General features: G+C 40.4%; 1 protein-coding gene across 1 annotated transcript; it reads left to right on the plus strand.

Moving 5' to 3' along the window:
* The first annotated feature begins 18,064 nt into the window (after positions 1–18,064).
* LOC139732370 (blastula protease 10-like) lies at positions 18,065–22,064 on the plus strand. Its single transcript, XM_071643237.1, has 5 exons — positions 18,065–18,080; positions 18,430–18,611; positions 20,469–20,655; positions 21,128–21,327; positions 21,858–22,064. Exons 1-5 carry the CDS (start codon positions 18,065–18,067, stop codon positions 22,038–22,040), a joined length of 768 nt encoding a protein of 255 aa, XP_071499338.1. The 3' UTR covers positions 22,041–22,064.
* Positions 22,065–23,157: the final 1,093 nt, after the last annotated feature.

Consider the following 23,157-nt stretch of genomic DNA (forward strand, 5'->3'; position numbering starts at 1 on the left):
ATCACCACTCGAACAAGCACGTCATCCACGAGAGCGATATCGAACACAGACAGTTGTCTCTCGTGGACACTGACGAAGTCGGCTTCAAGGTTAGACATACACTTAATCTACCACCTTTTTTCCATCTCCCCTGCTTGCCTTTTTTTTGTACCCTCAACGTGATATTAGGTATCAAAAATACTATCAAATACATTCCATTTTAAAATGGGTTCAAGAATGTAGCCAATTGGAAGCGCTGAAATGAGTCACGTGCGCGTGCATTATTTTTTTACGATCACAATGTTTACACTAGCAGTGCGCACTCAATCAGTTGTTACAAGTGCGTCATGCGCTGCTATACGCGCTGTCAATCCTGTAAACAACTTCTAGTTCGGGCTGCCAGCCGGCCTTCCTTGTGCATAACATGTGGCGTACGTACATGTATACTCTTATACGTACAGTACTTTATGTGCGGGATTTTCGAGTGCGACGTGCGTAAATGTTTGGGACGAACATCTTCGGACATCTTAACTTTTGAGCGAGTGCTACATGTAGCTGACTGGTAATGACCCACAAAGGTACGTGAAAAATGCTGTTAGTCTTCGACCCTTTTTATAAAACAAATGATGCACAGGATTATTTCGTGGCGTTAGTGAAAGTGCGCCTCGTGCATGTTGCACCATTGTCAATACTCTCGAGTGCGCCGCACCTTCACTAACGCACTCTATCCTGTGCATCATTTGTAGAATCACGATAAAAACCAGAAGGAAAGACGGTATTGTGATGCTTTAATGAAAACCTTTGCTCATTTCATTCCTTTACGGCACTGGATGATAAATAAGCACCTCGGCTTTCTTAGATTTTTGCTTTGGAAAAGAATAGATTTCAGTAACTTTCATTTCCATCATCACTGTTTGGACTATCGTAGGATCTTTTTACTCTACTTTCTTTTCCATTTCGAAAGTAGGTATCGATAACTGATTTCTCTTCTTACTGGTTTCTTTAGCGTAGCGTGAACAGTCTCTTTAAGATGACAAAACATGTAACAAAAATCATGATTGGGTATAAAAATATACATGAAAAGTTGTGGTTCAGATGATATATTATGTATGAAGCGCATCACTGTCTTATACGCGGTTATGTGTGTATGTGTGTGTGTGTGTGTTTTATGGTGGTGACAAAGTGAGCTTTTCTAACCTCAGCATTCTTCTATTCCCTGTCTCACCCTTAAAGATTATGGACGTGTCCGTCCGACGGGAAAACGTCGGAAAGGCGATCGAGCTCACCACGAGCCAGGAGGCCTTCACGTGGACGAGTGAGACGAACGAAGTCATCGTAAGGTCGAGACAGCTCTCCGCCGACTCGACCCGCGTTCAATTCCGTGTCGAGTTCACCACGGAGATGCAAGAGTCAGGTACAAAATTCTTCTTCACCATTTCTTTGTCGTCGCAAATCATTGGAAATTAGATCGTCTAAAAATTCGCTTTTTTTTCAAACCTGCGGAAACTTCTTCAAATTGAAATTTTCTTTAATTCCTCTTACTTTAAAGAAAAAACTAATATTTCATATAGGCCTAAATGTGATTTATGCCAAGGATAAGGTATGTGTTTTAAGAGTTGTTGCATTTTTGTTGAAAAAAGAAATGATAACTGAAATTAAATGAAAAGCAGTTTTGTTGAAAATGAAAAATGACAAATAAATGAAGAGAAATGAGATGAAAGGTGTTGCTCGTTTTTGACATTGATTATAAGAAGTGTTCTTTTGTATCAAACTTGTTTGCTCTTGCCAAACTGAGGCAGAATCTATCAATCTTACATGGTATTTACATCCCTCCCACAGGAAATGTACCCATGGGACAATGCGGTAGAGTTGTAAATGACATGCCGGGGACACTTAGCTTGGTATCTGCACCTGTCCGATGCCAGATAGTCTTCAGAGCCAGGCCCTCGGAGCGCGTCCTTGTCAAAGTTATGCCACTTGATACAATTGAGAGCACTCCTAGCGACGACAACGACTGCGACAGAGCCTATCTGCAGGTATGTAGAAATCCAGACGAACCTATAAGATAATGTTCTCGTCATTAAAAAAACAATAAAACAAACAAGCAAATACAACGTACTATATGTCAACAATAGCAACAAAATAAACACTGGAATTTAATGCAAATACATCAAAAGCAAAACAACAAAATAAACCCGGAATTCAATGCAACGTGTATCAAACAAAATATAAACGCTTCGTCTTTGGTAGATGTGAAATTATCATGGAATCAATATTCAAGTCAATTCAAAAACAAAACAAAACAAAACAAAACAACCATAAGAACAACAACAACAAAATAATCTAATGATAAACGCTGTCGTCCTAGAGGAACTTAATACTTCTACGAGAATGGAAGTGATTAAACTGCGAGGTGTACTGTTAATACCAGACAGAGGAACAACAGAAGTAGATTTTTGCAGATACCTACGTATTAGCCGAGAATTTTCACCGCTCGCACACGTTCTAATAATTGTCGTTGAATAAACATTCAAATGATAGCGATAGCTGTGGCCGTAACCGTACAGGAGGTTGTGATAATTCATGTATCAATCATATTGTCAACACATAAGTCAGAGTATTTCAAAAGACAAATTCAAAGCTACGAAAACTGAATTTCACTATTTTTACTATCAGCCAAAGCAATTCTAAATATCACTAAAGATTTGGTACGTCTGTCTAATGGGTGTACTTTCCGATACTTTATGCATGTTTTGTCATTGGTTTATTTGAGAAGAAATTGCATTCTTGTACTGGGTTTTGGGATTATATTGTGCACTTCCTTTGCATTAATGTTCATCAGATCGTTTGTCTTAATGCTAATGAGATCAAAATTGATACGAAATCTGAAGCATGCCGTCCATGCCATGAACCGTGAAATGGGTCATTGTGTAGACTACAGTGAGTCGAATAGATGATAAAAAGTGGATGTGAGGTCATGTCTTATTTGCTTGTTTGCTTGTTGATTATCTGAGAGTATTAGATTTAATCTTTGATAGTTAGCTTCCTTTTCATACTGAATAATGTACTCCAAATGTTCTTTCCTTGCAGTTAACCGATGTGCTCACACGTCGTACCGAACGCGTGTGTTCTCTGCCAGGCAAGCTGTCCTTCTCCTGGCTATCGGAGGGCAACGAACTTTCCATCCTCGTTCACGGAAATGCATGGGTCCTCCCTTTCAACGTCGCCTATGAGAGTACTCCTCAGCCTCCAGCCTCTCCTTACCAGTCGTTTTTAGTGGATGCACCGGGGGAATTCTCTTCACTTCTGCACGCCAGTACTGCTCGACCAGGAGATGAATGCGAGGTACGGTGAACCCACAACAGGCGACTCGGAGCTTAGACTAATTAATGAATGTGATGACAATCGTATTAGAAATAATGTCTGAAATATTATTATTAATTTTTCATATCATTTATAGTGCGCTTTTCCCACAAGGCCCAAAGCGCTTACAATCAACTCAAAACATGTACGACAGTATGTGTAATTGGATAAATGTTACAGCTACGAACTAGTTGCTACTAAAAAGATGTGTTTTCAAGGCTTTTTTTAAAAAATACTGACTGATTGAGACTGTCTATGACATCAGTGATGAGTTTGTTTTTAGTTGAAGTTACGTGAGTGAAGTAGGTAAAGGCCAAATTACCACCTAAGTTAATGACTTGTCCTTAGAAAGTCAGAGAAACTTTAGATAAATCAATGTATGATTTTGGCGTTTTTTAGAAACTCATCAGAGATTCTCATCTTCCTCATATCGGTGTTACCACAGACGTAAAGAGGTCTTTTTGTTTATAAACTTACTTGAGCCCTGCTTTGTAGGCCTGTGTAGGCCTAATTAGAGTATGGATGGGGCGTGACTCTGGTATTCTTACATTTTGCGCGAATGAATAAAAAAAGGCAAGAAGCCTCGACGTTATAAAGCATAGTAATCGTACGTAATCCCTGTAGAAAACCCTAGTGGCATTATCCATTTTACAACCAAGTCCTTTGAACTTTAATCCTTGACCACACGTAAGGAAAACTCGGTGTCCAACGTCACTTTTCAACAGCGGGTATTAGGTTTACCCAACAGGTGTATTGAAGCTGTTGTCACTATTCACAACTTGTTATACAGAATCACTGGAAATCTGGGATTGTGGCTTTGAGGGGAGTTAATCCTTTATTTTGTAGCTACATGACGGGCATTTGGATGGAACGATAGAGGGTTGATGTTTAAAATACACGCAGGTCTTTGTCACACCACCCTGTTTTTAATGTGATTGTTCTGTGGGACACTGTCTTCTCCAGATTTTTAGAGGAAGCGACTGTCAAGGAAAGGCTAGGCTATACTCGGGCTGTTGGACACACAGAACTCACCGAGTTCTGTGGTTGGACATCGTCCTCTCTAGATTTTAGAGAAAGTGACTGGCAAGCAAAGACTAGCTACTCGGGAATCACTCAAGCAGAACACCTAGAAGTCAATAAAAGAGATGCACGCCCCGGATGGTTGGGCGGAATTCTCCCCTGTGGCCGCCATGAGCGGACGTGCAGCAGTCGCCCCTCACGCAACACGCGACAAACCTAAAGATCCCGAACAAAACCAGCAGCATCAACACTCCAACACCACGAACACTGACACTCACTGTGCTCGATTCTTTCTCGCACACCCCCCCCCCCCCCCCCCCCCCCCAATTCGGTAACGAAAACCATCGCAGACCAGCCCAGCAACCACATACCTACCACAACCACAATACTGAACTACGATCATACATTCAATACATTCACTCATTCAATCATTTTACAGTCCTTTCCAACTTGATCATAAAACCCGTTGCAGACCACAACTGACATGATACAAATCAACATAATTAGATCATGAATTTCAGCAGTATATGGGCGGCAAAGTCAAAGTTTGGGCATATCCACATTTTGTTGTCCGCCCGATGGCCTTACTGTCCCATTTAAGGCGTGCTGAATTTGACAACACACACCCATGTAATCTCTAAAATAGCCCCCAAATGGCCGCCATTACCTCATATGCCCCCATCCAAGGGGTGCTGAATTCGACAACACTTAGATGAAATTTTGGTTGACATGTAAAGAAAGATGCAACTGTTTTTAACCCTCAACTTTCTCAAAAGCCAATTATATGGAAAAAATAGGAATTTCAAGACTTAAAAAAATTATTTCAAGATATTATTTGGATTTTAAGGACGTTGAGCCTGCAGGGTTAAAAACAATTGCATCTTTCTTTACATGTCCGCCAAAACTTCGTCTAAGATCCCCAGTTATAAGACATCTCAAAAATATGTCTCAACTTATAGTATATTCATGTCTTATAAGATAATCCCACTCGTATACAGAACATCCCATGAAACCGGGTCATTCTTCCCGCTCCATCATGTCCATGAATATCCACGCTTCATGGCCTTTGAATCTCGTATGTTTTGTTGCTTGCTTATTCTTTTTGCTTTACATCTACATTTATTGGTCTACGCGCAGATCATAGTTCACGCCAAATCGAACGAACGCCTAAACCTTCGGTTTCGCGAATTCTTGATAGACGATGTTGTGACGTCACAAAACCACATCCGGATGGGCAGCGACTGCCAAGACCAGTTTGCACGGGTGAGTTTTACCCAGAGCGCTTTACTTATGAACGTTTTCAAATATAGGCCTATTTAAATGTTAACATTTCCCTTGTTGACATAATTTTCCTCTTTGGGATCTGTATGTTCATATCAGTTTAAAGTGTTGCAAGTACTTGCAATTCACTTTATCGCTAGTAGCATGAATTTTGCTGGAATTTTTTTTATTTATTGCGTGAAGCGCGTAAATGAATATATCTATGAATCGAGAAAAGTGATGACAAGGGTAATCACAATGATCAATATCATCACTCTCATCAGTATCATCAGCATTACCAAAAAAAAGTAAATAATGACTGTCCACCTGTATAGGTCACGGATATGACATCAAAGCGGAGCTCCACTTTCTGCGGCCAGTCGGACCTGTTTTCGTGGACATCTGACGCCAACGTGGTCCGTGTTTTGTTCCGGACTCAGCCCGGTAGCGTCTTCAACGGGTTTCGGACCGTCTATCACACCTTGGAAAGAACCGAAGGTATTGTTTCAAATGTGTATACTCCCAGCTGGTCTTCGTTCAAGTCGTTGAGTGGTAACCTCTCCACAATCTCTCAGTCTTTCATCGTTGTCATCTTCATTATCTTTGTCTCTTCCTTGCCCTTCGCTTTCCTTCTTCTGCGTGTGTCTTCTTCATTTTCTTCTTCTCTTCCTCCTCATTTTGTTTCTTCGCTCGTTTGATACAATGTACCAGGCTCTGGGCACTGCAGTGCAGATATCATTGTCTAAATCCGTTTGCTGACTATTCATCTTTAAGTCAGTTTAAGGCACATTATATCAGAAGAATTAAAATGTATGTTCAGGTGAATCAGCATGCAGTGATGCCGCCTATCGAGCGGGATTTTGGCATTGGTATGTCCCTTTGATAGTTTGTTCCGGTGCATGCATTTCCCCAAACTAATCATCATTTCATCTTATACTGAAATGCTTTCTACTTTTCCGTTCGAAGCCGAAGAGGTCCGGTTAGTCAACGCATCAAGCTGGAACTGGGTCAGACGAGGTTTCAACGGGACAGGTCGCATAACGTCCCCGAACTATCCCGCACCTTACCCGAGAGGGGTCCGCACAGAAATCGTTCTACACGCTCGCCCGGGACATTCAATTGCGCTGGTTTCCTCGCATTTCGACCTGGGTTCCAGGGAGGAGTGCCAGGGGGATTTTGTTGAGGTGAGGTTGTGAAGTGCGTAGTAAAATTATTGGTGTACATTATGCAATAATAATGTTTCACTCTTATTATTGCATGCAATACACAAAACCTTTACTCTCGAGGACTTTCAATTACCCAGGCCTGTGTTAAGCATGCAACACATAGTGGCTGCAGATCATTACTTTTAGTGATGACAAAAGTTATCATATATTGGCATTTAGTATTACTTTGGACACGATTACACAAATGGGGCCTATAAATATTCGTGATGGGGGCAAGAATCCCCCCCCCCCAAAAAAAAAAAAAAAACCACACACACACAAATCAAAACATGAGATTCTGATTCAAATTAATGGATGTTGCTGAAACGTAGCCATGGTGTGATATTATAATATTGTAATTCGATACTTTCAGAATAGGGCCTACTGGCCTGCCGAAATTTTAAAAAGCGAGTTTGTTTTCACCTAAAAATATCGTTGATAGCATTCAAGGAGTCGCATGTCTTCAACTTCAATGAATTATGAAAAATGACACTTCCTTTCATGGCTTAATGAATTTGTATGCTTTTTAGCTCACCTGAGCCAAAGGCTCAAGTGAGCTATTGCGATCGCCCTTCGTCCGGCGTCCGTCGTGCGTCGTGCGTCGTCCGTCGTCCGTCGTCCGTCGTCCGTCGTCCGTCGTCCGTCGTGCGTCGTGCGTAAACTTTTTACATTTTCATCTTCTTCTTGAAAACCCCAAGACCGATTTTCATCAAACTTGGCAGGTAGCATCCCTAGGGGGTTAGGAACTCAATTTGTTAAAATGGGCACCATGCCCCACCCAGGGGGCCCCCAGGGGGGCCAAAACCCCCCAAAATTAAGGAATCTGTAAAAATCTTCTTCTCTAGAACCAGAAGTGATAGAGCTAAGTTAATACTATGAGTTAGTACATTGATGACTGTAGTTTCAAGTTTGTTCATGGCAGAATCAGGGGTGCCCCCCTTGGGACCCAGGGGAGGGGGGTGGGGAAGGGTTCTAATGGGGCCTAAATTGTACATTTTCATCGTCTTCTTGAGAACCCCATGACCCATTTTCACCAAACTTGGCAGGTAGCATCCCTAGGGGGTTAGGAAATCAATTTGTGAAAATGGGCACCATGCCCCACCCAGGGGGCCCCCAGGGGGCCCAAACCCCCCAAAATTAAGGAATATCCGCAAAAATCTTCTTCTCTAGAACCAGAAGTGATAGAGCTAAGTTAATACTATGAGTTAGTACATTGATGACTGTAGTTTCAAGTTTGTTCATGGCAGAATCAGGGGTGCCCCCCTTGGGACCCAGGGGAGGGAGGGGGTGAGGAGGGGTCCTAATGGGGCCTAAATTGTACATTTTTATCTTCTTCTTGAGAACCCCATGACCTATTTTCACCAAACTTGGCAGGTAGCATCCCTAGGGGGTTAGGATCTCAATTTGTTAAAATGGGCACCATGCCCCACCCAGGGGGCCCCCAGGGGTCCCAAATCCCCCAAATGAAGGAATCTTTATAAATCTTCTCTAGAATCAGAAGTTATATATAGAGCTGAGATAATACTATGAGTGAGTACATTAATGACTGTAGTTTCAAGTTTGTTCATAGGAGATTCAAGGGTGCCCCTCTTGGGTAGGGGGGGGGGGGTGGTTGGAAGGGTCCAAATGGGGGCCTGAATTGTACATTTTCATCTTCTTCCTGAAAACTTCATGATGGATTTTTGTCAAACTTGGCAGGTAGCATCCCTAGGGGGTCAGGATCTCAATTTATCAAAATGGGCACCATGCCCCACCCAGAGGGCCCCAGGGGGCCCCCAATCCCCCCAAATTAAGGAATCTTAAAAAAAATTGGGCCCTTATTGTACATTTTCATCTTCTACTTGAGAATGCCTGGTCAAATTTTGGTAGAGCTGTGAATAATTTAGATTAGTGACTGCGTGAAAGGTGAACTTGCGATACTCAGGTGAGCGCTAGACCCGCGGGTCTCTTGTTAGTGAAGACGGCGATATAGAATGCAACACCTACATTTGTAAGAGGATAATAACAACTTCAATAGACCGATCCGACTTGACAAAACATTAACTGCGGTGTCCCAGTTGCGCACGTATATGCTGAGTGCATGATATTGCGGCGGGCGCGAGCCGCAATATCATTCTCATGCACGCGCGAATTCTCATGCACGCGCGAATGGACACCGCAGTATATGGCGGATTCTGTTGTTCACGTAACCTGCCAAATATATCACGTGACTTACACACACACACACACACACACACACATATATATATATATATATATATATATATACACACACACATACATATATATCTTTTGCGCCCTTGTTGAATGTAGATATTAGATCTTGGTACCGACAGAAACCTTCGTATTTGCGGCAGTCATGCGCCCTTCACGTGGACCTCGGAGAGTAATGAGGTGAAAGTCACTTTCAGGAGTGACACGCACGAGGAGCATGATGGATATGAAATCAAATACCAGGATGTAAAACCAGTTTCTGGTGAGTTAATCGAATAAATTTGTGAATTAGTTAAAACATTGATATGTATGATTTCCTGCCTTTGTATGGTCATTACTTTAAATTGCCATGTTAAACAATGTGTTAAATAATTTCAGATCTTTGATACTTTAATGACACACTTGATTTATTTTCAAAAGTATTATAATTCAATTGATCTAGGAAGGAAACCAAAAATACCTACTGTCCCCATAATGTCGCCTTTTAGAATTGTTTTCTAAACCAATGCAACTTCGATGACCAGGTATCAGTCATGCTTTGAAGAAACGCGACTATAACAATACTCTTTTCTAGACTAACGTAGTTAAAAATCGTTACTTTGAGACGACGGACCACAATGGTTATTTCCATTTTTGTCATTTTACTACACATCTGATTTTAGTAGTCCTGAGCCATATGAGAAAACTTCATTAAAAATATCAATACTGAATTAAAACACGAAGAATAGGTTAAATGACAAAAGCTTTGCATAAGTTTTTCGTTACTATGAAGTTAATCACATTACTTTAATGCCTATCTTTTGTTTTTGTTCTTATGAGAGAGTGGAGAAGAGATGTTCTGCCAGTAACAATAATGCAGCTCCATTCACCGCCTCATCCAAATGTGGCGAATACCTCCTTTTTCCACTGCAACCAGTAGTATCCTAGCTCTCGAATATGTTTATATATTTATCATTTTGACAGATTGTATCAAATACTTAGAACTGAACGAGTCGACACAGTCATTGCGTATGAGCACGAAACACGCGATTCATTCGCACCAAGAATGGGGTTACTCGAACGAGAGAGGGCGCTGTTTGTTTGTGATCCAAGGAACTCCGGAATCTCGACTGCGAATGACGATATCGGATCTGGAACCATTTAGTTTTGAAATCGGCAACGTTCAGGTGAGATTCTCATTTCTAATCGATCAAGTGTAAGATTAATCGATCAAGTTGAACAATAAGGACCATTCGTCTCTTGAAAATTCTTACCTGTGAGTCGTGTGAGGGCGTGGTATTTGAAATAAGACAAGTGTTGTAAAACGTTACCCATCTTAAACAATTTTTGACCTCCGACTTCTGGACAACAAAGAATGATTTATTTAAAGAGCACATCTTTACATGATTTCCTATTATTTTGCTCGATTGAGCTTGCATCGCTTTTCATGAAAGTAGGGGCCTATTTGTTTGTAAGCATGCATTTTTGTGTGCTCTTACGTTTTAACGAGTGTGCGTTTTTCAGATATTTGCCAAGGAAACGAAATCAACGAAAACCGAATGATAAAAGCTCTTCAGTCAAATCAATACTCCTTTGCACTCAATGCCAGGATAAAAACCTTTCCCTCTTATTTATCTTTTTAAAAAAAGAAAATAGATTTTTCCTTCTCCCTTCAATAATGAGATACCATAAAGTTTTAAGATGCTTTTCTGTCTGTCTGTCTGTTTTGTTTGCCTTTTTTTTTTTAAAGATGTCGGATATGGTAATATCCTCCAATTGTTCTGCTCTGTTTGTCTTCACTGTCAGGTAATGGAGGTTCTACACTCAAGATTATCTACATACACCCTGTCAGATCCGCGACCTTGGTCTTTCACTTCTGAAGGGAACGCCCTCTACGTCATGGCGCAAGCTAGTCAAGAACGCATACCATATTTCACGATGCAAGTCCATGCGATCCGACGGGCAAGGTCACCGGGTCAGTCGAATTGCCTTTCTTTGCAATACAATATTGGCTGGTTTGCTTACTTTCCTTCGAAGGTCGTATTATAAGAATCCCTGCGCCATAATTCAATGTATACAGCAATGAACACAAAAACAGGTCAATGTTCAACGTGCAAGTAAGTGATTTGCACCGAGCATAGCTTTTATAGCTCTACTATGTATTGCGTGTACTCATAATTAATAACCAACGGGTGAGAACATTCGGGACATCCCATATGTGCTTGGAGGAATAAAGTCTCTTTAGTCATTTCCTCCTAGACGACTGATGGTGTTATGGCATTATTATCGCCGAGTGTCACAAATGATGCGAAGTGCGGTCGATCGTGTCCATCTCATTTGTGAGGTCGTAGCAACTGGGGGCTTGTCCGGGAACTAGCATTCAGGTCATGTTTCGGATGCTCAAGTTCGACGACGGTGTCATTTTTCCTTCCCCTGACAAGTTGTTTTACCGGACAATCTATATTATGAATGTTCGTGTACTCATGAATAGCCAAGTTGTGAGAAGTTTCGAGACATAGCCCACATGGCTCTCGAGGAAATAAATTGGAGTTTAGTCGTTTTCTCCTTCGTGATTGTTGTTGTTCTGACTTTATCATTGCTGTGTGATAGAGAAATGATGCAAGTGTGGTCGATTGTGTTAATCTCATCTTCGTAAAAATTAGTTTACTTCTTTGTTTAAATGTTTGCAAGTGTATTTTTAACAATGCGATGAAATGGCATGTATGGCCGGTCTGTAAATGCTGTATATATATCCGTGAATATCTTTCATGTAATTCTGTGGAAACGAAATTATTCAAATAGAGTGAATGATGAAAGCACTCACGAGATTATGATAAGATCATCCTATGCACTTCTGTGTGTATGAATTGTTATGAATAGGTACCCTACAACTGGGATTTATGTACTCATTAGAGTATCTGTAATCTGCCATATCGTGCCCAACTTGCCACAGTTCATAAATAGTTTGATTAAAATAGTTTCATTAACGATGATTTCTTCTCACAGGTTGCCAGAGGGTAATTGAAAACTTTGTCCAGAATTCGACGCTCCGGTTTGCGGGATCAGCTGACTCTAACCAGCTAATCGTTCTGCAAACCGATTCGGACGAAGTCGACAATCTAACATGGGATTCGAATGAGGTAACCGATTTCGGTTCGGCGATGAACATGGTGGATAACCGCGACGAGTGCCAAGCCGTGATCCGACTTCAGCCTTCCCTTCGACTGACTGTAGTATTTACGGTGTTCGAAGCGAGCGGATATGACTGTGCAGGGAAAGAAGCTAGCCTGGAGGTATACAGGATGAAGTATGATATCATTACCATATACAACAGAAAAAAAACTCATTCAAAGGTAGACCGTTAACGGTAGAATAACAAAGGTTGTATCTCAAGATCAGTTGCGATCTATCAAAGCAAAACAACACAGTGAAAGTGCCCAATACACTCATTGTGCGTGTTTTCAGAAGTGTAATGTTTCAAATTTTGTTATGTAGGCTGAGATTACGGCATGAAATCAAGAAGGTCAAAAGTGAGAGGTCTATTTCAGAGATAAAATATTAGAGATACAATGTATCGTTTGGTGTGACATGTAGATGAACACGGCAGGATGTTAAAATGAGACATAAGGAGGTTTTAACGTGAGAGAGTTCGGCAATGAAGTGTCAGCTGTCAACATTAGAATCGGTTTGTTTACGGGCAAAGATAACAAGCTTGAGCCTATGACACAAGGGGGATTGGGAGGAACTTTGTTCACCTACTCCCTGATCACACTGTGTGTTCGTTGTGCGATGGACAGGTTGTCGATTCTACGTCTTTGCGGACCAGACGTTTCTGCGGAAGTCAACCCAAGTTTTCGTGGACGTCGGATGCGAACGAAGTCCTGATGAAATTCCATCGGTACGACGCCAGGCATCGGCTGAGGGTAGAAGCCAGGTTTAGACCCTTTGAACGTCCGGAAGACACAGAAAGTGGTAAAGTATCAGTGTTGACGTTGTGGGTTACACTAGCCGAGTCATGAATCATAAACCAATAAGTCATTCGCACATTAGCTCTAGAAATGCAGTTCACATGTGTCCCTGTAGGACACTGGTGTATTGCTTCTTTCGCATTGGTACAAAGTGTTTTATATTTGAGTATTTAGTTTCTGGAAATGGAAGGAGGAAGAGTGTTATTTTGTCAAAAGCTCTGACCGTTTTGTGTTACAATAGTGTTGCATTCATTTACATTTGAAAGGGTGTGCACAGTTCTGGTCGAGGTGAGGATTTAGCATTTAACGTTTTGCAAGATATTCAGAAACCACTCAAAGAGCATGCATTTCTAAGGGGCATCAAAAGTTTATTTGATGAAAATCGGTTTTGAAATGGCTGAGATATCCAAAAACAAGGTGAAACAAAGATATCCTAATAAAAGGCGTGGCCTGTCGCCTTTTATTATTATCACTTTTTTGGATATCTCAGCCATTTGAAAACCAATTTTCATCAAATAAACGTTGAATCCTTCTTAAAATTACATGCTCTTTCATATTTCAAAAGAGGTTTCTCATTATCTTACTTAGGAATGTTCAAAACATGAATCCCCACCTCAACCAGAACTGTACAGTCCCTTTAATCGATGTATCATCATATGATTATTTGTAGTCCTCATTGCTGTTTTTGGGTGACTCTCAATAAGCTTTGATCGATCGTCAACATTATGCTCTAATAATATTTGGATAGTTGAATGTTTGAATGTAATATGGTATTCTACCAGCACATTCAATCACCGTCATTTCTTTCTTTTTTTTTCTTAATTTTCCAGAGAGATTTTTTTCGTTCCCCCGCAAGAACCCTAAACATTGTGTTTTTTTTTTTCAAGAACGCTTAACTCTCTGTAGCCTTTACGAGGCAGTATCTCGAAGTAATATGCTGATGGCCTTTGATCTATACTCTTAACATTATTTTCCAGGCGACAAGTGTTCGAAAGTTTTGACCGCGAATAGTATGGTGATCGAGTCAGTGTACCACCCCAGACATTACCCGGAAAATCTCAACTGCTACACGGTGGTGCAGGCTCCTCCGGATCAACGTATTCGCATCATTTTCACTGTTTTCCATCTAGAAGGTCTCGCAGGTAGCGACTGTGACAGAGACTATCTCGAGGTACTGCGGAACCAGTCGCGTTTTCATTTGTATGCAAGCGTATTATGACTCACAAAAGCGCTGCAAATTCAGCCTTATGGAATCCGTTGTCATAAAGTCCTTGATTTAAATGAAATTTGTCGGGTTCTATATGAATTTTGTGGTATTTTAGACTTTGGAATTCAGCATTTTGTGATGCCGCTTTGCATCAAAAGAAAGAAGAGCGAAATGAATCCAGTTATACGATTGATTGATTGACTGATAGATGCTTAGATAGATATCATGATTAATCACAGATTAAGTGATTTTAACACTTAAGTATCAAAACAGCTCTTTCTATTGTCATGAAAGAACCATCAATGTGAACATAGAAAAGAGTGCCATTTACAATAAAATAGCCCTATACAGAAACATTAACATGCCAGACAACGTTTATCAATAACGTTTAACAACAATTGTTCATCTCATTTTATTCAATCAAGTTTATGTATGAAGAAAAAGACATTACTTCCCTGTTCAGGATTGCTAGTAACAGAGAAGCAGGGGAGAATGATGAAGAGCAATTTTTGTTTCAACAAAAATTTCGTAAGTGTGCAATGCTTTTACTCGACATAAAGATACACACTTATTGTTGTTAACTTGATAAAGACATCCGACTGATTTCGTTTGGTTTGTCAAGATATCCGATTTGTCAACGATGCGAACTCATCGCGCGTGCGGCAGTTTAAACCACTACGCGTACACCTCAGATTCTAACGAGATACTCCTACGATTCGTGACGGACGCGTATACCAACGGTCCCGGATATCAAGCGACTTACGTGTTTATAAAGAGACCGGAACCAAATACAGGTATATGATGTATATCTAAGTTTGAAGTCACTCGAAAGCGCCAGGACGTTCACACTGTGTGTGTGTGTGTGTGTGTGTGTGTGTTTTTTTTTTTCATTAAACTAATGCACTGACATCTCCCACCATGATCCCATATCATTATTATGAACTGTTGACAATTTCAGTGTCCTATGTCGCGTGTAAAAATTTGTGTGCATAGAGTGGTTATGTCTTTTTTTCTTTAACGTAAGTAACCGCTTCAGGACTGTTACCACTTTTCGAATCTCTGCATTACAATAAACCTATTCTTACATTGTTCGAAAGCAGCTGTGGCCATGATTCGAACGCGGGATCCTCCACCATCCCACAGTTAAAGAGGAAATCCAGTCCAAATAGAAGTTAATCTGATAAAAAAGAGTAAAATCTTATGAGTTCAACGGTAAAAATTGGACTTAAATCGGATGAAAAATAAGAAAGTTATGACACGTCTGACCGACTCACATTATATGTTTTGTTTTTATAGCGCCCGTCACAAATGGACGTCATCTATTCTTCGCACTTGCAGATAGCAGGTTCTTTAAGAACAACTATAAAAAAAATGACCCACATACGGAAGACGGATGATGCGGAAAATAACAAAATTTGCTTTTCTTGTAATTCGCCTATCGATCAGAATGCAACATCACCCTCATCCACGACGAGGGGTCAATTTCCTCCACTCCAAATGACGTTGCCAGGGAAACGCATCACGGAAGAGACTACCATTGCCAGTACCTCATTCATGCCCCTCCATCGATGAGCATCCTGTTGACGTTCGATTTATTCATGGAGGCAACAACTAACGACTGCAAAAGAGACTATTTAGAGGTAAAGGAGAAAAACACGATTAAAGTATCCATTGATGAAATCATTCTGACATCTCAACAATTTGGTGATAACATGTTGCAAAGGTGAAGACGTGGATACTACCACGTGACTATCTTCTGGAAGAGAGAGAGAGGGAGTAACTTGTCTTCCTTCGTGTCCCATCTAACCGAAGAATACTATAGTTTATGACGTCATGCATGTACAACGATAATAGAGAAAATAAAAAGAATAACACAAAATTGTCTTTGAAAAATAAAAAGTACCTATTAGTTTCTTCATAATGTGGTTGTCCATATGTGATGTCACACTCTGTTGTACTCGTCTTACCCAGCTATGGCTGCATCAGAACTTTAAAAATTCATAACTTTTGAACGGATTGTCTGATTTTCCTGAAACTATACAGTTGTGTTCTGCTATTATTGCTGCATTCCCCCATTTCACATATTTGGGTTTCATTCTCTTCCAATGAGTCTAGATCCATTTCATCTCTAAGGTCATGACCTCCGTTCCTTCACTTCCTGTCAAACCAACGCAGATCACAGACACTGCAGCGGGGAGCACAGACAGATTTTGCAGCTTCCTTCGCTCACATCGCTTCACGTCCCAGGGCAACGAACTCGAAATCGCCTTCCACAGCAGCGAAAAGGGAGAATTCAGTGCAACGTACAAATGGTCCCAAGAATCAATATCAGGTCTGTAAGCCTGTCCGAAAATCAGAAAAATGCATACCACAGGATTACTGCTAATAGAGAACAATCTAATGTTAATATCTGTGATATCAATAATGTAAGGATGGTACGCTTATAAATACTGCTGTTAGTAAAAGGGTCCACAGAATGTAAATGAAAATTATTTTCGATGCATTTCGTTGTGTTTGTTTGTTGTTTTCACTGGAATTCTCTAAAACGTAAACATAATTTGTCAACCAAAAAAATGTCGGGTTATTTTTCTAGCCAATATTACAGCTACATGACTGCGATAAAAGTCGGGCAAAAGACTTCGCCGTCGTTATCGGCTTGAAATAGAAATAAAAACTCCAAGAGCTTTTTGGTCAGTGCAGATTCCCATCTTCAGAATTGTGCTTGTTCGGTGGTATCCTGTAAGAGTTTTTATGGAGACTTCTTAAACATCGATTTTCAACGCATTATTATTATTATCATTTTTTTAATATGCAATTATTGCTCTTGCAACTTCGTACTTCGATGCACTTAACTGGTACTGGTACCTTTCTCTCGTATCGTCTCTTACGCGACATGCAGACTGCGATCAGAGTTTTACCACCAGCCCTCAGCTTTTCTCCTCGCCCAAGTTTTCGGACGCCAGTCCCGACGCTTTCTACGCAAACAACCTGGAGTGCACGATTACCTTCCTCGCAGCACCGATGGATATGATTAAGATTCTGTTCTTGACCTTCGACCTCGAAGAGTCGGAAAATTGCCAGTATGATTACGTTGAGGTAAAATTAATAATTACCTCCATATGTGTACTTATATCTAAACACATAAACACGTACCTATGTATCTTTCTAAATATCTATCTAGATCTCTAATACTATAGCTGTCTCTCCATCACATATACATCAACTTTTATTTAAGCAAAACATTCATGAAGTGTTAACATCGACAAAATGATGTTCGATTTTGTGTGTATTGGTGTGATTTAACAGAGATTTTCTTTCAGTTCCTTTGTGCGGATGGGGCACAGTAGAATATTTTGATAGCTCTTTCGGAATGAGGGAATCAAGACACACGTTTACCAAAACAAACCAATTAAATCCTTTCGTTATTGCTCGATTCGAATTAACCCGCTCAGAACTACAGAGTCAGAATTGGTGTATGATGTAATGCAGTCACTTTTGGTCATGATTGAGGTAAAGAGCTGTTTTTTGGGTGGTAGAAGGCTTAATGGTGCACCATGTATGTGGCCCTGAAAAGGGCCTACCCACTCCCCACATACCCAAGAAAGAATACATGGTGCACCGTCAAGCCTTCTACAACCTAATGTTCTACCACCACGGACCTTCAAAGATTTCAAAGAGCTGTTCATCGACCAGGCTTACCGATTACCCCGCCGCAGATTCGGGCCATGGGAGAAGCTTCGCCCGTTCGCTACTGCGGCTCGCTGCCGGAGTTCGTTTGGACCTCACCAAGTAACACCGCATCACTTCGTTTCCATAGCGACCACATCATAGCAGGAAAGGGGTTCCAAGCAGAATACAAAACGGCGTCTATGGAAACTGTCTATGGTAAGATCACAACTTGTAATTGCATCATGACTAGGTGATTAAGTGTGGATACTATGGCATGTGCTTGTGTGTTTATGTGCTGGAAGTTGTAAGTAGACCCCACTTTGTGTCTGCCTCATGATGTGGACAGGGCTTGACATTAGTGGTGGCCCGGTGGCTTGGGGCTACTAAAATTTGAAGGGCTACCAAATTTATCTTTCGGTAGTCCAATCAGGCAACTCAGTTGCAAAATAGATTGTTGTGTTTTACATATAGAAGCTTCGCCAATTGTATGCATGTCGCTCTGCAACCCTTCACCCCTTCTCACTCTCTCTAATACTTCTAAACCCTCCTCTCCCCTCCCCACCAGCATGCGATGTGAGTTTGACGCAGCAGTCGGGGTCATTCACCTCCCCGGAGTATCCCGGGGAATACCCGAACAATCGCGACTGCAAATATAGCATCACTGTGGAGCCTGGCTTCGTCATCAACGTCACCTTCGTGGATTTCCAGCTGGAGTTCCACCACGCCTGCGAGTATGACTTCGTCGAGGTAATGAGGGTCCATTGTTTGTTAACTCTTAGGTCCGCATTTCTAAGGTAGGCCTATAGTTGTTTGATGGTATTTGGTGTTTATCAAGATTATCTTTACGCACTCGAAGTGAGTGGGCACAGCTTGGACAAAGATTCCAGTAAAACCTGTCTTAGCGACCACATATCTATAGCGGCCTCCTGCCGTATGCGCCCATAAGAAAAAAAGAAATCCTCCTAGAAAAGTGATGTTAAAGACCCTTTGATAGCGGCCACCTGTCTACTATAACGGCCACTTTTTTCGTCTCCATTGGTTAGCCACAATAAACAGGTTTGACTGTATTTACTTCTGTCCCTTACATGAAATTGGACTATAGGAGCTGTTCAATGGGATTCTAGGTTTCCAGGAGAACAATTGCACTCGCGTTTCATTTCGTTGACACAAAAAGTTTCGTTTTTAGACGACTCAAGTGTTCAATTTTGTCTCCTCAAATCAAGAGCACTTCTTGGTTTGAGGAACATGAATCTTTGCTTAATGGGGAACGTGAACTAACGATAATTTCATTTGATAAATCGCAACAGCAGCTATACAAATGAAGTACTAAGCACAGCGTTCAACTCTAGCATTGTGGGGAAGCTTCTCTTCGAGTTCAAGGGATGGTGTGGTATTGGTGAAGATGAAGATTTGGATTTTAACTTTTTGCAAGATACCAAGAAACTTCATATGAAATAGTAGAGAGCATACCATTCTAATAGGAATTCAAAGTTTATTTGATGAAAATCGTTTTTAGAATGGCTGAGACATCCAAAACAAAGTAAAACAAAGCGATCCCAATAAAAGGATCACTCTGTTTTGAATATCTCAGCCATTTCAACAGTTTTCATCAAATAGACATTGAATTCCTCGTAGGATTACATGCTCTTTCATATTTCATAAGAGGTTTCTCATTATCTCACCAAAGAATGTTAGAAACCTGAAATTAGGTCTCAACCAAGACTGAAAATCCCTTTAAAGTGGAAGAGCAGCAGTTTAAGCACCCCTTGTCATTCAATAGGGAGCCCTAGATTTGCAACGCGGACGTTTCGACGACGATTGTGTTAGCCGCTCTACTCTCTCTCAGCGTCGCGTTGCAAAGTTTTGGCTCTTAGCTTAAAGGGATGGTACAGTTTTGGCTGAGATCTAATTTCAGTTTTCTAACATTTTTCGGTGAGATAATGAGAAACCTCTTATGAAATATGAAAGAGCATGTAATTCTATGAGGAATTCAACGTTTATGTGATGAAAATTGTTTCTGAAATGGCTGAGATATTAAAAAAGGGCTATTCTGATAAAGTGTGGGACCCACACTTTATTACGATCGCTTTGTTTTACTTTGTTTTTTATGTTTCAGTCATTCCAAACCCGATTTTCATCAAATAAACTTTGAATTCCTCTTAAAATGGTATGCTCTGTACCATTTCATAAGTGTTTTCTTGGTATCTCGCAAAAAGTTAAAAGCCAAATTATCATCTCCACCAATACTGTACAATCCCTTTAAAGCCTTAGCTTATTACCCAAAGACGCAACCTACAAGAAGTGAAATGGCGCCCCCATATCATTAGTGCATCTATAGGTAGGTCGCTGCGTCGTGAATTTGAGCGGATGCAAAAAGTCCCAGAGCCCTCAGTGAAAGCTCAGACGACGCGGGATAGATTTTAATAAGCTATTTTGCGCCTTTTCTTTTTCTTCTGAAAGTCCGCGTCGCATAAATCTGAAGCTCCCTACTGTCAAATGCAGTCATCTACATAAAGACAATAAATGCAAGCCTATCGAACTCAGCAGGGAAATCTGACTAATAGATTAATCCAGATTTATATTTTCAATTCTAATTCTGCTGAGGTTTACGATGAGTTGCTCGGCCCTGCGTCGTCTCGGAGATACTGCGGTCCGCTCGCTCCCTTCAGCGTCATGTCCGAAACCAACGACGTTTTGGTGGAGTTTCACAGCGACACCAGCGCCAGGTTTCGCGGGTTCACTGCCGAGTACGTTGCGGTCCCTCACAAAAGACCAGGCTCGCCCAAACAAGGTAAATAATAAGTAAAAATAGGTGTGTTTTTGCTGCTTTGCTTGCCAGATTTTAAGTGGAAGGCTATATATAGCAATGCAATGCTTGTCCATTGAAATTAATCAATGCACAGAAGAAAAATATTATTTCATACGATGGTCTTTCCTTTGAACAACTCTTTCCAATCGATTTTCAATCAATCATTCAACAACTATATATTATATATTTTTTTAAAGCTTATGTCATTAACACTAGGTTAAGTAAGCTCTGCATCAGTTTAAAAGTTAGGGTAAATATCTTGTTTTAAATGTGTTTCTAGAAAAAAAATTAATGTACGTCACTACTTAAAATGATGATTATCATGATTACTTTATTTGGGTACTTTTAAGACGTATCTGGTGTTACCATTATTCAAAATATTATTATCGGTAACTTATACATCTTACTATCATTATAATAAGATAGACACACCCTTTCTCATTTCTCACGTCAGTCCAAGCCCCACTGTGTGAGGATCAGACCTACCGTGATCCGAAGGGGTCGCTGACGTCACCCAACTTTCCCTACAAGTACGACAACGACGAACACTGCCGCATCGACATCCGGCTCGAAGACGAAGACGCCCGCGTTCGCGTCATTTTTCACTTCTTCGATGTCGAAGAACACCAGGATTGCACGTGGGACTTCGTACAGGTGGGTGACTGGAACCCTATTGAGCTCACTGAGTTTCAGAAATATTTTTATAGTTTTGTGCCACATTAGCTTATCATGATTATTTCCTATTAATGAATGAATGAATGAATCAGTTCATTGATTAATTGGTTAATCTATTTCATTATATGTTTATCTTCTTCTCGAGCAATATATTTGTGTTTATTGATTCATTAATTATCTGTTAATTCATATATTTTATTTCTACTTTTCATTGTTGGTGTTTGCGTAAGGGAGAGTAAAACATTACTGTTATGTCATTCATTTCGTGTTTATATTCAATCGTTTGTTCAGTTACAAAATCTTGAAAACTTTCTAAATCCCAAACTGCTTCTCAAATCGGAAACAAATTTCAAAATGTTCGAGTTCCTTTTTCTCTCATATTGGCAAAGTTGTCAAAATTCTCTCTGATTTTGTGAATTGTGACTTGTGAATTTATTTCAAGCTAATCTTTCTCAAACGTAAGATGGACAGTGAAACTCAGTTCTATGATTTTAAATCACATTCTGTAGATTTCTGACAACATCAGCCACCGTATGACGGACCGGCTTTGCGGCACCCTATCTGAGCCTTTAACCTGGGAATCGGACTCTAATGACGTCACAATAACGTTCCGGAGCGACGGTCTCGTAACGCGGACGGGATTCTACGCCACCTACGAATCTCTCGCTGGAAATGACGACACATCGACGTAGATTTAAAGGACAGAACGGACATTTTTTTTTTCTTAAGTCAGTATACCATGAGGGAAAATCATGTTTATAAATTAGAGGAAAATTATTTGCCAAATACGTGAATCGATTATAATTATCTTGTTCATCGTCCTATTGCCTATAATGACGCGAGTAACTGGCGTGCTCTGATGGACTGAAGAAAATGATTTTATATTGTGTTACATTTTATGTTTTTATCTCAGTTCGATTTTGAGCAACGAATCATTGTCAATCAAAAGCAGTGCTGCTTACTAAGTGTGTGAGATGAATTAATGTACCTCGCAACTATAAGAGACAATTTTTCATCGTTTTATACCTGAACCAGTGGTAATAACAAGATCAGGCTGTACCTAGGATGATATGTATGGAGATTATAAGATCTAAACAGTCAATGCGACAAAGATGAATTTCGTGAATGCTTTTACCGAGAACTGAATTCACATCTCGGTTACTTTCCAGCTATTGCTAAAGTTTAGTTACTGCCTGACAGCGTCTGTCACGTTAGTGCATTTTCAGGAAAATCTGATCTTTCCTCTATCAGTATTATCTATACTGTCGAGGGCATGAACTTTTCCTATTCTGACGTTATTATCTTCGTCTTTGATGTGAAGTTATGATGTTGAGGCTTTGAAAACAGATTGCCCGAAATTTTTACTTTCCAAGTCCCCTAGTTTCATTCTAAAAACAATATCAATATGCATTTTATACCCACCGACAGAGCTTAGAACAAGACAGCCATTTAGGTCCTATTTTGATTCGAAGCAACTGGGTGGCATGTATCAAGTCATGCCCTTTTTGTTCTGTTTTGTTTTTTTAATCAGACAATGAAATCGCAATGAATATGCACCTTTTCGTTGATATGATTATGCTCAAGTTTCCAACAATCAAAAACAAAAATGTCTTCCTCTTGGCATTACCATTATGATTTTTATTGTGCGCTACTACCATTTATTGTATGATGAAAATCATAATTTAAAAGCTTTGAAAAAGCAAACGATTTGCCATGTAAAATGTACATGTATATAAATGTATATTAAACATGCGGAATGCTTTGCATGAGTGCAAGTACGCCCTCATTGGCACAATGCGAACATATCGG

Source organism: Diadema antillarum, unplaced genomic scaffold (assembly GCF_040938485.1).
Source record: "Diadema antillarum isolate AM-2024a unplaced genomic scaffold, OU_Dant_1.0 seq00000415_RagTag, whole genome shotgun sequence".
NCBI classification, from domain to species: domain Eukaryota; kingdom Metazoa; phylum Echinodermata; class Echinoidea; order Diadematoida; family Diadematidae; genus Diadema; species Diadema antillarum.

Bases quoted from the DNA above. Each gene is read 5' to 3' on its own strand.
- LOC139732370 (XM_071643237.1), top strand. The intron at 18,612-20,468 runs GTAATGAGGGTC...AATTCTGCTGAG, and splicing joins GCGAGTATGACTTCGTCGAG to GTTTACGATGAGTTGCTCGG. The intron at 20,656-21,127 runs GTAAATAATAAG...TTCTCACGTCAG, and splicing joins ACCAGGCTCGCCCAAACAAG to TCCAAGCCCCACTGTGTGAG.